The sequence below is a fragment of the Rhamphochromis sp. 'chilingali' genome (genome assembly GCF_963969265.1).
Source record: "Rhamphochromis sp. 'chilingali' genome assembly, chromosome: 15".
Taxonomy (NCBI): domain Eukaryota; kingdom Metazoa; phylum Chordata; class Actinopteri; order Cichliformes; family Cichlidae; genus Rhamphochromis; species Rhamphochromis sp. 'chilingali'.
In genome coordinates, this window is record NC_137942.1 from 15,462,683 (window position 1) to 15,479,829 (window position 17,147).

Sequence of the window (17,147 nt, forward strand, 5' to 3'; positions counted from 1 at the left end):
ATCCAATTAAACACTTTAAATTCAACTTGGATTTTAACAAAAATGGAAAATTAAAAACCTTGATATTTGAATTAATTTACTTATTTCTCTTTTTTAAATTGCAACTTGAAAATCAGTTTTTTCTAATTTGTCATTTTAAAATGCTTTTTGAAATGAGGTTTTTATTGAGAGTTAAAAAAAATTGTGAAATCTGTTTTAGTTTGAAGTATTTATTCATTGATTAATAATTCATTTTGAAACATTGATTTATAAATTGTGTTATTAAGTTATTAAGTAATACATTAATTTATTAATTTTTAAATGAATAAAATAATTTTGTATTTTGTTACACTATTCATTATTTTAACACAGATGCACTTCGATGCACTTGACTCTTCTGGTCCTTCGTATTGACATCATTGGTTTCTTGCTCTCGCAACACACACGCACACACGTCTGCCCCGTGTTGTCAAATGTAATGTTTGTTTTTGTTGTGACTGTGCGTAAAGCAATGATGGCAGGGAGGAGGGCGTTCCTCCTGAATGAAGTCTTTGAATTAGCCTTACACGATTTGCAAATGAATGTGATGCAAATGGCTTGATCATAGTTTTTACTTGCCAGAGTTTCAGTTTCTATTTGTGTAAAATAAATGTAAATAAATGTAAAAATAAATGTCTTCGAAGACATTTATTTTTACACTTGTCCTCGAGACTATCTATTACTCTGGATGACATTACTTTTGCGTCAAATCTTGAAGTTATGTCCGTCAATGTGAATATTAAACAAATATGTGGTTTATATCCCCCCCACCCCCGGACCTGTTGTACCTCGTCAGTCTCCGGCACAAAATTAAAGGAAGGGGGATTATTTCAGAATAAAGCTACTGGTACGATATCACGAATTAGACGCCCTTCCATCTAAGCATCCCTCACTAGCTCACCTGTTGCTGTATACATCCGGGTCTTCGTCACCTGCCTTCTGGAGCTGTTACAGGTAGAAGTCGTGTAAATTTTTCTGCTCCCTCCGACTGAATTGGTTACATTTTTGTTGATTGGTGCTACTCATGTTTTTGTATAGATCACCTGCGGATTGTTTCCTCTGAAGTTTTCCCTCCACCGATTGCTGGTATGTTTTAATTCTGTGCATTTAATGATTTTACTTCGCAGTAAACAGGTGTGTTTATAGGTCGTAGCTGCAGAAACCTCCATTCTGAGAACTGGAAGACGCCGTTTGTAACTTTGATTTTTCACGGTCTTAGCTTTATTTCTGTCACAATCGTCTTTTTACTGTAAATGCTAATTTTACCGTGCATTCACAGCATGTGGGTGGGCGGCTGATAGCATTACAGTGGCGCCGCTACTGTTTCTCTGGCTTACACTTACAGAAGTGCTGCTGCTTTGCCTTTATGCTTTGTTTTCTCCCTTCTTTCGTTCGGATTTTATTCTTCCCATTTCAGTAACTGTCTGGGCAGTGATTTGATCTTGATCGTTTGATCTTTGTGCATTGCTCTGGTTTAAGATTTTAGAATAGCCTTTAAGCCGTATGTAGAGCATATGGAAGCCTGTTAATGTGTTTTTGATGTATTGAATTATTCATTTCGAGCAGTTTGAATATATAACAATTAATATTAATTTTTGAAGTGATCAACAATAACACTTCTATTTGGGTGTTTACTGGGTTTTTTGGAGGTGTGGTCCTAAACTTTTGATCAACTGTAAAACAGCCTGTTTCAGTTTAAGCGTTGTTTTCAATAACCTTCTAAAAATGTTTTGTTTCACTCCCATTTCTTCTTTTTGCATGTTCGAGCTCCAGTTGGAACCTTGTTAAGATCCAACCATACAAAATATGATTTTTTTTTGTGCCATTTTTCAAGTGGTCTTAAACTTTTGATCAGGACTGTGTTACACCATTGGAAGTAGGCTGTAACTGTCCCTGAGACAGTTCAAATAAAGTTGGTTATTTCATGTTTCTGTGATAGATTCATGCTTAATTTAGTTCATTTATTTACAAGATAAGATGATAAAAGTCTAACATTAATTTAAAAAAAAACATTTCTAAAATATGTGATTACAAAATATGGGTTTGTTAAATATGTAAAGTGCTGTAAAGTTTGTATGAGGTAGAGTTTGTCACATGACCAGAGTTTGGTTGAGAGCACAACCATGGCATTGTGGAGCTAGCATGGATACATGGCTACAGATGCATCTACAGCCTCAACGTTAATGTTATTCTGCATGTGGTCCAAGAGGCGCACATGGTATGGTTTCATGTATATTGTTTGTATAATGTTGCATATGTGTTCTACACTGGTAATGAGAGGACATTTTTGTGATATCCATTATTATGCATTTTTTCTGTTCTGCTTGCACAAGACTGTTTATGGACACTGATATGAGAGACTGATAAGCTCAAAGCATTTATGTTGTAAACTTTGTGTTTCTTCAGTTTTCATGGTGTCTGAAGACAATAAGAGTGAGAGAGAGAGAAAAATAAATTACCGAAGACATCAGTATGATGCGTGGCCATTCTTTGTTGGACCCCTGTAGTTACATAGGCCCTCTCTCCGTTTTCTAGCTGCAGCTGCACCAGTGTTTCTGCAGTAGGGTTAACCACAGAGGCTTTTTTTTTTTAGATGAATATTTTATATAAATTAATAACTTGTTTCCTTTTATCAGGGGCTGATGCAATAAAGTGGAAGTGACTGGATGCCTTAGTGGTGGGACCTTCCATGTGCCTTGATTATTTATGGACCTCTGGTTTAAACTGCACCATAGTGTGTGTGCAAGACAGGGATGGGGAACTCAAAATCTTGTCTTTTTGAGTCTCAGGTTTAAGTAGCAGCTTTACTAATATTGACCTGTGACTATTTCATGGATTCAGTGCAGCTGCTGAATAGATTACCTTCAGTGTCATTAAAAACACTGATAATGTTACTTAGGACAAAAACACATCATAGTTAATCAAGGCCGTTTTAATAAGGTTAAAGTTTTACCCAGTTATGATACAGCAAAACTGTTGGTAAATGCATATATTCTTGCATCTTTTGGAAAGTTTTGTATTAGGCGAAATTGTATATGCATTATGAAAACAATCTTGCCATGCTGTTTCATCACTCATTCAATCAATCTTGCTTCCTGCAGCCTTTCTGACCTTGTAAATAACATAAACATAGATGAATAACATAAATACATAAATACTGAAGACATGGAACAAATCTGCGTCATGTCATTTATGTTTATTCTTCAGAGAACTTCCTTTTGGAAAGTTGTTTTTTTTTTAAGTTTGGTGTTTATTTATATAAATTTTTATTTTAAACATAGCTTTGGAAGTAAACCCAGACTCTTTTTGTGCTGTTTTATCAAAATTGTGTTGACATTCTGACAAAATGGTAAAGAATCTGAGTGTTTTCAAAGAACACATTTGCTTGTCATACCTAACAGTTGCTGTTAGTTTTGTTTTGTCTTTATGTATTTGTTTACCAACGTTATTCCTTTTACATTTTTCCTAGCTGGGTTTTTTCCCACATTCAAACAAAACTAAATGTCAGTGTTTCAATATTTAGTCTTTCACTCACTCCTTATTTTTACATGTCCACTAAGATCCTATAGTCAAACATCCAGCCACTTCCGGCACCTCTGCAATAACACTAGCTCTTCCACCTTTTCGCACTTACCCTTACTCATCCCCTGACTAGCATCTGTTTATGTTCAGATCTGGTTCCACTCACCACCTTTTGTTCTACTTACCTTCTCTTCCTTTTTTGCTTTTTTTTTTTTTTTTTTTACCTTAATCGACTTTTGTTTTTAAAACTTCTGCTTATTGTTGGACTTCTCCTTTTTTGTTTTTGTTCCTGACTGTTCCCAGTCTATGCCTTCTGGCTGACTTCACCGTCTCTGAAAGAACCTTTTCTACCGCATCTTCAATAGCAGGTAAACTATTTGAACTTTTGCTCTAAACGTATTGTTTATATATCTGCCTATTCCTAGCCATTTTGTTGTTTGATTAGAAATTACAATTTATCTTTCAGTTTTTCTTTGTGGTCATGGATGATTTTGTGAGAAACAAACTGACTGAATGGGATCTACAAAAGTGGATGGATAAATTTGAAGGTAAGGTATACCTATGCATCACTGATGAGCACAGATTTTGTACAATAATAATGTGATGTTTAACATGACAATTTGGCAAGCAAAAGGTCACTGGATTGTTTCCAGCTGGAGATTTGGGTCTGTATCAGGAAGAGCATATTGCCTAATGAAGCATTTGGAGCCACCCACTGCGGCAACAACTTGTAGCAAGAGAGTAGCCAATGAATACTGAAAAAGAATCTGTTAGTGTAGACATAAATGCTGCAACTTTGTTGAGCAGCAAAGCAGGTAATTTTCCTACTGTACTGGAGTAGTACATATGCACCAACGGCAACACATTGGTACATTTTTATACAAATCTCGATAATAGTTATGATAGTTACTTTTCTGTAGCATCTTGTAGGTTGTTAATTTAACAGAGAAAAGTAAAATATAAATTAATAAAAGAAAACACAAATGACATGCCTTCAATTCAAAGAGCCAATGTATTAAATTGCCCCTGTGAGGGCAAATTACACTTTAACAGCTGTGTCAATAACTAAACTCTCCTTCATCATATGCATATGTGTAGTAATTTTAAAATGATTTGCACTTCTGCATTACTAAGATTTAAATTTTTAATTACAGATGAAGAAATTACACAGGAAAGTTTATATGAACTTAATGATGAACTCATTGATAAGTTGATTCCAAAAGTTGGACCAAGATTAACGTTCAAGCAGAAATTAAAGCAGTTAAAGGTAATTGTACTTGTGTTGTGTTTATTATGCTGCTCTCTTTTTTTGCTTGTTTTCTCTTTTTTTTTCTCTTAATAGGTGATCAGCGAGATTTTTGTTTTTCTTTTTAAGTACCCTTTCGCACTGTCCCTCTTCCATTCTGTTTTTCTTTTCTTTTATCTTTCTTTCTGCCTTTCCTATCCCCTAACCATGTCTGTCCCATCTGTAACAACTGAAAATAAAATAAATAATAATAACAAATGTTGATCAAATGGACCAATACGGCAAAGCTGTGATGATCCACTTGGTAAAGTAAATCCGTTGGGTATCTTTGTTGGCCTTCAGACAACAATTCTGACAGCTAAAGAACCAAACGGGACAGACACAGAAATAAATAAATAAATAAATTTTAAAAAGTAATTGTACTGCATGTAATTAGTATTTCTAAAGTTGTCTGTGAAGGTTCTCAGTCAGTTTATTTCTAAAGTTATTTTGCATATTGTTATATTTGGTCTGATAAATCTCAATTTCTGTGAATTTATATTAGAATTGGATTAGTATATGCAAACACACATTAACACAAAACTATTTACCTGGAATTTTTTGTTCTTACTAGGAAGAACAAAACATAAATCAGGAAACAGTCAATTTGTCTGTTCAAGTAAGTTAAATACAATTTCATTTAAATGGCCAAGATCAATAATAGCAATTACAGTGTTTCAGTTACTTTGCACTATTAACAGGAGCAAAAAGAAGCACCTGATATAGATCAGGTAAGATTTATATATAATTAAATTCCTATATTTGATTACATAATTTTTCATGCATTAAATATGTACATTGATCCCCAGGTTTTGGCATCCACAAGTGATAAAGGTAAGATGTATGCCTTTATTACCTATATTACAAGTATTAGCAGTATTTTCAAGACAACAGTGTTTTCACTTGGACAGAATAATACCAGTCAGTTTGAGTATTAAATTTCACTCCTGAGCAAATCCCATTTAAAATTATTTATTTGTACATTTTTATTTTTATTTTATTTTATTTTTATTCAATTAGGAAAGAGAAGGTTTGAACATCCAGACGAGTCCAGCAAGTTGCAACCACCAGCTAAACGACAACGTAGCTCCCAACCAAGACCATACTTGGGTATTTCTCTATAAACAATGCCATTTAACAAAAATGGCATTTTTTTTCATTGGTTTATTGGTGTAAAAGTATGTTAATAAAATAGAATTTTTAAGAGGCAACGGCTCGCATGCCACATATACCATAATTAAATATTTAATGTTTTTGCCAAGTTCCCATATTATGAGCATGATACATAATGTTCAAACATTTTTCCTCTTTGTATTACATTTTGTATTGACTAACATTGGAGCCGAGGAGCCTGACTTAGCTGGGCTTACTACAAGACACCATGAGCTCAGAACCAGTCATCTTGAAGGGGGCTGGAGTGTTCAAAACCGGAGTTACTCTTGCTGAGACTGGCAGGAGCTGAACTACTCCAGTAGCTTAGTGAGATGTGGTTGGCAGGGCCGAGTTACTCATATTTCCCCAGTTCCAGCCCATGGGTTGGTTAATGGGTCCTGACTGTCTCCTGGCCTCTCTTTCTCTGGTGTACCTCTTCAGGTGATTAGTGAAGGCTATGAGTCTTTGCCTAGCAGTTTATAAGGCCTTGGGCATGGGTAGCTTGCTATACTTTTTAAGCATCCCTTTCTTCATCACACCTTTCTGCAGCTCTAATAATTGGCTAACTTCCCTCTGTGCTGCCTTGACCTTGGCATGCACTTCTTCTAGTAGACTGTCAGAGGATACGTCTTATACTCTTGGTAATCAACCATGGAGGATCCAGGTTTTCAGCGTAGCCACAATATTTTCTTTAAGCTCAGCTGCTCTCGTACTCAATCCCTTGAATACACCTGTTATTCTTGGAGCTCTGTGAGATCTGGTGATCATAAAATCCCCTCTGACCTGACGTGACCTGTCCCACCAATACCATAGCATTTGTGTTATACAGCATCAGTCTTGAGTTGTGGTAGCAGTTACTTCTCTTGGTTGCTGGAACAATGAGATACTTGTTGTTTTATAATTAGTCTAGATGCTAGATGTACAGCTGTTGTTTGGTTAGCATATCTTAGTTGCACTGCAATGTAACATGTGACAATTAAAAGCCGCAGTTTAGAGATTAGGTGGCATATCATCAAAGTAGCCATTCATTTTACCGGAATCCTTGAATTTCTCCCGAATTATGTCCTTTCATCTATTTTCTTACCGTGGTAATTTCACCTTTCTCCATCCCTTCCTCACTCTTTTGTGGACTTCTGTCCCTCCTGTACTTCTCCTTTGCTGATGCTAGTAACATCAGCCTCCTGTGAATGTGAGGGCTTGTTACTTGTTGGTGTCGGTGTTGTTGTTGGTACCACCGTTGATGGCGCAGCTGCTAACGTGTCAGTTACCTTGACATATTTTGTTGCATTTATTGTAAGTGGATTTTTTTTCTTTTTCTCTCTTAGCTTTTCAGGTTCATCTTTTCACCACTTCTTCCACAATAAACTCTGTTCTACAAGGTGTGTGAGTGCACAGCAAAGGTGGAGAGGGCCTGGTTGTGTTAAGCGATTTGATTGGGTAAAACAGTGTCAGTTAATGATAGCAGTTAATTAATGAATAGGCAGCTGTCAGTGTTTGTGTGGATGGTCCACAGCAGTCATTGGTCTAAAAGCACATTGGCAAAACAGGCAAATGTCTGGTATGCCAGATTACCAGTCAAGCCCTGGTGGGCACTGAAGGTGGAGGGATCAGGTTTGGGGAGGAATCCTGTCACTCATGGTTTTGAGCTTGTGGGGCTCGAGAATCAGCTGGCAGTTACTGATAGGCCAAGTGGAATGTAGATCTGGCAGTAGCTGAACGAAAAACTCCGAACTGCCAGTGCAGAGGAGAGTCCAGCTATTAGATGAACCTTTTGAGTCAGGAATGAAAATGCAGCATTCGTAGTCATCACAAAACACTGTACCATCATTTTATGCTGTCAGAGATATTTGAGGTTGCACGGGAGTTTTCCAAACCAATCTATTTGGGGTTTTTGGAATTCGAGAAGGTATTTTATCCTGTGAGAAAAGAATGGAGTGGCCACTCAGGAAAGCACTTTTGCTTCGAGTAAAATATGTCTTTGGGTCCTGTTCACAAGTGAGAGTGGAGTGAGAAATTAGTGATATGGTGAGATGGTCATTCAGAAAGGACTCAGAGAAAGGATCATTGGGATGGTTTCACTGGTTTATAGCTCCTGCTAAATAATTATTTACTTCTTTGCTTACAGAAGCAATCATGCTGTCTGATGTAAAAAACATAATGAAATTCGTCCATGCCAGACTACACGAAAAAGACAAGCTCAGTGCTTTCCTGAAGTGAGTATTAAGTTTCCGTATTCTTTGTTGTGTCTGTATAGCCATGTTAGAAAGCCATGTTTGTTTGTTTGTTTGCCAGCAAGTGATTCTAGAATCATAAATAATCATAGTAACATGGACATTCATTCCTTATTTGATTTGTAAGACTCAAAACCTCCATTGTTTGGGAGCACATGAGCTGTCTTTCATTGTTGGGGGATGTTCATTACAAGAAATAACAGTTTTCTTTTTGCTGAGCCTACATGAACCTACATTTTGTGCTAGTATTCACCAATGTATTTCTTGACTGGTGAAGTATTTTTACTATTACTTACTTTATTAGTTACTTTAAAGTTGTATTGCTGACAGACAGGTTTAAACAGAAAATGAATTCTTCCAATGCTTTTAGTGTGGATCACAATTAGTCTCACTTGGATTCGATTTACTTCTGCCAGACTTTTATTCTTGTGAATTTTTGGTAAGTCTGTATAGTACAGCTACTTTTATTTGCTGTTTCTGGTATCCACAAATTTGAGGTAAAAATTTAACTCTTCCTCTCATTTAACAGGAAAAAAATTAGTGATTTGGAGACAGACAAGAGGGAGCTGGTTGGTGTCTTTGGTAAAACTGGGGCTGGAAAGAGTTCTCTGATAAATGCCATCATTGAAGAGAAGAACCTTTTGCCTTCTGGAAGTGTCAGTGCATGCACCTCAGTCATGATCAAAGTGGAGGCTAACATGCAAGGCTCTAAGTATGAGGCAGACATTGAGTTCATCACACCAGAGGTAAAATTAGTTTTAGCTGCAGAAATATAATATCTTATTTTTCTGGGTTTAGGCCCTTTTAATAAAACTGAGAAGCATTTTTGTTTTTAAGGAGTGGAAAGATGAGTTGTGGTCATCTCATCAATTTCTTGGGGATAATGAAGACTGTGAAATGGATGTTGATAATGACTATCATGACATCAGTGAAAAGTTTTCAGCGCTCTATGGAGAAGAATGGAAAGGAAAGTCCTCTGAAGATCTCATGGATGGAAAATATTTCAGAGAAATTCCAGAATTTCCCCAAAGCAGGAGGAAGATTTTGACATGTGAATCAGTAAGACATCACCGCTCTATTACTAAACAGGAAGTGTGATGTGTTAAAATTGTATAAATTTGCTGTTATTAAGTATAGTATTTGGTTTCAGTAATTTAGGAACTTTAGAAGAAAAATTAATCTGTTCTATTTTGTTATATTATCTGTCATTTTCAGACATATTTTCTTTTTAGGCCTGTGACAGACAGGCAACCTGTCCCAGGTATACCCCAACTGTCTCCATATGGCAACTGGACAGGTTGCAGCCCCCCTTGTGACCCTAAATTAGAAAGTTGAAGAGAATGAATGGATGGATCAGTCATTTTAAACACTGTTTATATTTGAAAAGTTGGTTCAAAATTCAAGTAGTGTGTGTGTGTGTGTGTTTGTGTCATTTTAGGAAAATTTCAAGATTTTACTGCTGTTAAATGTGACTTTTGATCTGAACAGTATCTAAGGGTTAAATTACACCATTTAACAGTTTGATTCTTGGGTGATTTCACTATGTGCAACACAGTGATTTATTACTGTTACTGAAGGTTACTCACCATACCAACTAGATTTTAAGTCTTAATATAAAATGAGTAACAGTAGGGTGGGCATTAGGTAAGGCTGCACTTTTTGCAGCAATCTCCTATAGAAAACTATTCCACACGGATATAAAACAGGTCTGCTGATCACATTTAAATCTAAAATTAATGACTCATGCAAACTTTTACTGAGACTATTTAATTGCTTTTTTTTGTCATCTTTTATGGCACTGTAATTCTTTAAAGCAATCTGTAACACACTTACAGTGTAGGATTGAAGTTAAACTGTCTTGCATTGCTTTATTTTTGTTATTTATTGCAGGCTGAAGAACTCTCTGCAGAATGTGTCAAGTACACAAGAAGTGATTCAAAACAAGAAGAAGGTAATGAAGGAAAAAAGTGGTTTTGGCCACTGGTGAAGTGTGTGACTGTCAGGTTGCCAAACAATCCTTTTCTCCAGCATGTCACACTTGTGGACCTTCCTGGAAATGGCGACCGTAACAAGAGCAGAGATCAGATGTGGAAAGGGGTAATTCACATTTACTGCTCTTTGCTTTATTATGTGCAAACAGTAATGTCATCTTTTGATGAAGCATTGAGACATGTTATTCTCCTTCAGATACTTGGAAATTGTTCTACTGTGTGGATTGTGACTGAAATTAATCGTGCAACATCAGAGAAAGAGGCCTGGGAGATCCTGGACAGTGTCAGTAGTCTGATTGGAAATGGTGGCGAATGTCAGCAAATTCACTTTATTTGCACCAAGTCTGATCTTCTGGATGACTCAGATGATCTGTAAGTAAATTTCCCATGCTGATCAACCGCAGGGTGTTTCCATAGAAGATAAACCCAGGCCAGACAAAGAGTAAAGCAAAGGGTTTGGCTTTATTAATGCAGAACATTTAGGTCAAAAGGAGTCTCAGATGCTGAGACAATTTTATAAAGTTTACTAAATAAGGTGCACTGAGTAATGAAAAGAGAATTGCCTGGTCAGAAGGAAATTGAGTTATTTGAGAGTGACACAGGCAAGGCAGCTTTATGTATGGGTACAAAATCTATGAGATTATAGGAAACTTCCGAACAAATCATAATCCATCTAGATCATGTCTCCAAAAGTTGAATCTGTTCATCTGGATGTAGCGTTTTGTGGGAGAAATATTTCATCACTTATCCAAGTGACTTCTTGACTACTTCAATATTCATATGGACAATGACAAAATCCCTCTTTCCAGAGAGATCTGCCATCCATGGCCTTCCGTCTATTCACAGCTCCTCAACCCCTCATGAACTTGTTTCTCATTATAATGTCAACCTTCTTAACCTTCGTAACATATTTGCTCCACTTAAACATCGAACTGTCTCATTTTCCCATTCAGCACCATGGTTTACCCCCAACCTGCGTCATCTTAAAGCTAAAGGACGCCAACTCGAACGTCTATTCAAGAAAACTGGACTTGCTATACATAAAGAAATGTATAATGATCATGTTTTGTTCTATAAGTACTGCATTGTTTGAGCCAAATCCGCATACTACTTTGGTTTAGTCGGTTCTAATGAAGGTAACTCCAGGTCTCTCTTTTCATTGTTCAGTAAAATTACAAAAACTCCAGACATATTCTCCTCCCATATGTATTCTGCTGACTTTTGTAATTCTCTTATCTCTTTTTTCACCCGTAAAATCTCAGATATTCACCGTCAACTTAACTCTGCAGGAGCTTCCGACTCTGAAGTAGACTTCCTGTTTCCCCCACTGTCTTCCTGTCACTTATATTCCATTATCACAAACATTCTTGATTTGTATCACTTTTTTCTCAAATATCCATTACAGTCTTAAGGAAGGTACCTCATTAGTCTGTTGGTGGATTATTGCCATTGAGACAAGTATATTTCTTTGTGTCTGTGTGTGTGTGTTACCCCCCCCCCCCCCCCCCTTTTTAGTTCGTCAGCTGATTTCCATGATCTACTAACTGAAAGAAATGTGCAAGCCAAAGATGCAATAAAGATAGAATTCAACAAGCAAAGCAAGATTAAGGTGAATTTTATAGTCTGACAGAAAGTCTAATGCAAAGACTCTCCACATTTACATTAAATTGAAATCACATTTTTCCCTAGAAACACTTCACTGATGACACTTTCAAAGTGTTCACAGTGAGCTCCAAAGAGTTCCTAAAAGAAAACTACTTAAGTCCAGAAGATACTGGTAGGTGAAGTCCCCTTTATGTAAACATAACATGCATAGCTAGAATGCTAATGTTTTTTCAGTTTGCTTTGATTGAAAGAAGAATTGTTTAATTTTAATTAAACTATGCATGTATGTCCTTGAAACAGAAATAACCAAACTTCAGAGATTTTTGCAAGATCTCAATGACTGTCACTCAGAGACAGTAAACTATGTGAAGGGAGCTCACGGGATTCTGTCTTTGATTCAAGGCGCCAACTCCAGAGGAGTGGTAAGGTCAAGTAAGAGATACAAAATAATATTCTCTTAAATGTTTGGATTTCTCATATGTCTTTGTGTTTCTTTTATTGGTTTTTGTTACTAATTTATGAGTTATTTGATTGATTCGTGTAGTTTTGCTGTTCTATTTTGCTTCTTAGGTCCGTATTACAGGAGAGTGACTTTTTAAACCAACTGAATTTCATTAAGAAACAACAACAAGTAGTTTTTATGGTTTTACTAATAAAAATATTTTTCAGAAGAGTAAAAAAGGCGAGGTGTGTGAAGAACTTGAGATAAACATGAGCCTCCAACTTGATAATGTCAGAAAAGAAATGGAAGACGCCTATACGGCTTTAAAAAAATGTCTTGATGATGGTGTTGAGAAATCCAAACGTTCATATGGAGAAAAACTCAAGAACTTCTTGTATGATGTATGTAGTTTAAGCATAGTTAAAATACATACAGATTTTACATGACAATGTAAAATGCAATAATTCTGAGTTTACTTTTGTGTTTCAGGGAAAGAATGGTGGTGCTTTTTACAATTTACTGAAGTGTGTCGTTGAGAATGGTGGCATCTACAAACCAAAAAAAGGGAAACAAATTAACCTTAATATGAAGTTGGCTTCCTGTCTGATTGACAGCATTGGTGCAGAATTCAGAAAGACCTTCCCGTAATTAAAACATGTTCTAAACAGTCACATGATATCATTCGAGATATGTAATTCATAACATATAAACTTGCCAGTTAAGCCATTATGATCTACAATGTTTACATGTTTTAGAAATGAAGTAACTTGTGGAGCATTCAGTGGAGTCATCAAGACATTTTCACTTGACACTGATTCTCTGATTGAAAAGTACCAAAATACTGAACTGCAACTCAGATTTCTCAAGACAGAGGTAAGAAGTGAAACTTTACTGTCTATCAATGGACTGATGGTAAAGTTCATCCTTATTTCATGTTTGTCTGTAAGGAAGAAAATATTAAGGCAAGACTGAGCAGAGTCATCCAGAAACAGAAGAAAAATGTCTACAGCAGTCTGACAGAGACAATTGAGTACATTATGGAAGAAGGCTATTGCGGTAAGAAATAAAATCAGAGATTCACAACTTGGCAGTAAAACAGATTTTTTTTTTTTTAGAATTAATCGGCATAAAAAGTATGAAGAGTTTTCTTTTCTTTTTTTTTCTTTTTTTTAGAGGCTTTAGCATTTACAGGAGAAGACACACTGTACAACATGAGGGAGACTATTGAGAACCATGTGCACTCAAAGAAGGACATGTTTGAGCAGGCAAAAAACACCATGTTGGAGAAGTTGCATGATTTGATGGTTTGTCATGTTTTATAAAGAATTATGATGAACATATTTTCTCATAACTCACCTGAAGCCTTTTTCTGTATTTAACTGGATTAGCCTTATACAGAAATGGTTGTCTCCATTTATATTTTTCATCCAGTCTGAGAACCTTCTAAATACAACTTTAACACAATATCCTAGTCTTTGGTAAGTGATGAAAAACTTTAAATTTTTAAATTAGGTATACGTCTTGGGGACTCTGGAGAAAACTATGAAGGAATCAATTGGACTTTCATTCAAAGCTGGAGAGTGCTTACTCCCAGGTAAACAGGACAGTTTTCTGTAATTACATTGGTTCAAATTGTTTGATGATGTTTCCCTTCCCTCTTTATCTTTGCAGTCTTGCAGGGGTGTCTATATATTTATCTTTAAAAAAAAATGAATAAATAACTGATTACTCATTCACACATATGTGTGTCACTCTGGGGGGAAACAATTCAAAAAATGTTTTGTTTTTCAGATGTTTCAACAGAGCTTGAGATGGTGAAGAAATATTATGATCAACTTGTAGGCACTCCAGATAATGAAATACCACTAACTCTGTAAATCCTAATGTTATCAACTGAATTAAATTAATGTTTTTAATTTAAAAAATGTCAATGTTTTTTGTCTTTAAAAATGTTAAAATTTGTTTTAAGTACATATGCTGATCATCTTAGAGGCTGCAATTAGTCCATTTTAGGGACTCGTGTAGTGTGAGGATTGTTAAAAGCAATATTAAGATGTAAATAATTCATATCTTCCATTTGTCATTGTTCAGTAGTTAAGTAAAACTATTTATGCATTTTGACTGATACTGTTTAAAAAGCTTGAGAATATATTTTTTATGTGCTTGATCTGCTTACCCTGTGTTACAGTTTTTCATATTAAATCATTACATGACATTATAGAGTTGTGTAATGTTTAGATTATTTCTTGTATTCTTCCTCTCATTTAGTCATGTTGTCTTGTTGGTTTACAGCTTAATTTCTCCCTTGGTGTTCCTTAGTCCTGTGTTAAGAAAAATATATTTCCTCTTTGGTTCTTGACTTTTTTTTTTTTTTAAGTTTTAGGATCCAAACTTACTAAACAATCCTGCTCCATAACAAAACAAACATACAAAAACCCATTGCATTACAGTTTTTGGAAATATGAAATCACTATAACATTGTATACATGTGTATTTAAACATCTTTACATTGACAGAAATTGGAGTTTCTATGGTTTGACCCATCTGTGATAGAAGTGAGCTGTATGTGGTCTATGATGAAAAATGCGTTTTACATCCTGTGAGGCCTTAAGTCGTGTTATCGTTTGGTGGGCCTGTTTTTATTTCCTTTTTGTTCAGACCATCATTAGTGGCTCCTCCCATCCATTATGAGAAAAGTAGTTCACCTGTTTGGGAACCTATGTAAGGTGATATAATTTTACGATGGCAGCCACCCTCCCCCTCCTCTAAGAAGGCTGAGGCTTTTCTGGCACCCAATTTATTTATTTATTTAGTTATTTATTTTTTCTTGCTGTTGTTTTTTTCCCCTTTTGTGGCTTTTCCGTTTTTTCTAGTTTCAGTCACTTGTAGGTAGGTTATAGGTAAGCACACAGTTGTTGTTGCTTTTTTTTCTTTACCACTGTGCTTAATAAATGAATATGGTAAAATTATTTGTGTGGAATTCCCTTCTTTGTTGTCTAAGGTGCTTGGAAAGAAAACCGTCTGGACTTTTCTAAGTTGCTTGAAGACGTTTTACCTCTCATCCGAGAAGCTTCTTCAGTCATAACTTATCCATGCCTTCGTACTTCAAGATTAGACTACTGCAACTCCCTTTACCCGGGCTTCCAATCTGTCCTTCTACATAAACTACAACTTGTCCAAAATGCAGCGGTACGCCTTTTAACTGGTACTAGAAGATTTGATTCTTTTACCTTGATCCTTGCTGACCTACATTGGCTGCCCATCAAATATCGGATTAATTTTAAGATTTTATTGCTTACATTCAAAATCATAAATAATATTGCGCCATGCTATTTAACTGAACTTCTCAGCCTGTATACTCCTAGGAGAGCACTTCGATCATTGAGTCAAATGCTCTTGGTGCAACCTTGGTCCCAGCTGAAAACCAGAGGGGATCGTGCCTTTGCCATTGCTGCACCTAAACTCTGGAACAGTTTTCCAGCTGATATTCACACGTCGGAATCTATTCAGTCTTTTAAAACACGATTGAAAGGTTATTTATTTGATCTTGCATTTTCGATTAGTTAGTGATTTATCGGATGTACACTTTGTGCTTTTGTTACATTTGTGTGTAATTTTAACCTATTGTGTTACTGTTTTTTTTCCAGTTGATATTTCTGTGTTGATTTTACCTAACTTTTACACCAGGAGTGAAATATTTCTTTTAACATAGTACTCCCGGGTTAATTAGTGCTTTTTTTTTTTTTCTGGCAATGTATTTGTACTCTACTATCGTACTCACATGTAATTAATTTTATTTCATATTTAACTATTGAGAAGCACTTTGGTGTACAGTACCTCTGGTCTTTAAATGTGCTTTATAAATAAAGTATTGATTGATAAGGTCAAATGGTGGAGAGTCCCAGATTTAAGCCCCATGGGAGTGTCCCCCCCCCCCCCCCCCAAGAGGGACAATGGACCCCCTAATGATCCTCTACGTAATCACAAGAGACAGGTGTGAAAACAGGTGTGGATCACAATCAACCAAGGTTTCAGGTGAACTTATTGTAAAATCAAGCCCCACCCTATGGGGCAGGATGTGAGTGGGCATTAAGGGCCAAAAATTTCTCAATTAAAAACCTTAAAATTTGAATTCATCATTTACTTATTTCTCTTTTTTAAATTGTTACTTAAAGATTTTGAAAGATGTTTTGTCATCTGGATTCCAAAAATAGTTTTTGAAATGAGGTTTTTATTGAGAGTTAAAAAAAATTTGATGTCTTTATTAATGGTTTAACAATTCATTTTGAAAGATTGATTTCTAAATAGTGTTTTTGTTTTAAATTAAATTATTAAATAAGAAATTACCTATTTAATTTTTAAATAAATAAAATAATTACAATTTTGTTTTTAAAAATGAATTTACAAATGCACATTTCATTATACAATTAATTATTTCAACACAGCATTGTCTATTTCGATGCATGTGACTGTTCTGGTCTTCCATATATGTCATCATTATTGGTTACTTGCTCTTGTCCTTATTATCCTGCCATGCTGATCAGGAAGGCTAGCTCTGTGGTCGGCATGAAGCTGGACACTCTGGTGACAGTGGCAGAGAAAAGGACACTAAAAAAGCTGCTGGACATTATGAACAATGCTGGGCATCCTCTGCACACGGCCATAAACAATCAGAAGAGTCTGTTCAGTGACAGGTTGCTTCTCCCCAAGACAAGAACTAACAGACTTAAAAACTCCTTTGTCCCACACGCCATCAAACTGTTTAACTCCTCTCTGGAGGGGAGAGGGAGGGGAAACAGGAGGACAAAGGAGGGGGGAACAACTAAGCTGTAGTGCCTCTTCACCTCACTGTACAATACCTTGTGCAATACTTTTTGTAAATAGTCAATGGTGCAGTAGAC

General features: G+C 35.9%; 1 protein-coding gene across 1 annotated transcript; it reads left to right on the forward strand.

Moving 5' to 3' along the window:
- The first annotated feature begins 1,773 nt into the window (after positions 1–1,773).
- Positions 1,774–15,175, forward strand: LOC308411161 (nuclear GTPase SLIP-GC-like). The gene is made up of 23 exons (XM_080904934.1): positions 1,774–2,236; positions 3,844–3,908; positions 4,007–4,088; positions 4,695–4,807; positions 5,400–5,444; positions 5,527–5,556; positions 5,635–5,659; positions 5,846–5,935; positions 8,103–8,190; positions 8,738–8,954; positions 9,046–9,267; positions 10,099–10,305; positions 10,396–10,571; positions 11,715–11,808; positions 11,889–11,976; positions 12,105–12,226; positions 12,474–12,647; positions 12,736–12,890; positions 13,002–13,119; positions 13,194–13,302; positions 13,420–13,550; positions 13,759–13,840; positions 14,038–15,175. Exons 3-23 carry the CDS (start codon positions 4,022–4,024, stop codon positions 14,121–14,123), a joined length of 2,439 nt encoding a protein of 812 aa, XP_080761060.1. The 5' UTR covers positions 1,774–2,236; positions 3,844–3,908; positions 4,007–4,021; the 3' UTR covers positions 14,124–15,175.
- The last annotated feature ends 1,972 nt before the right edge of the window (positions 15,176–17,147 follow it).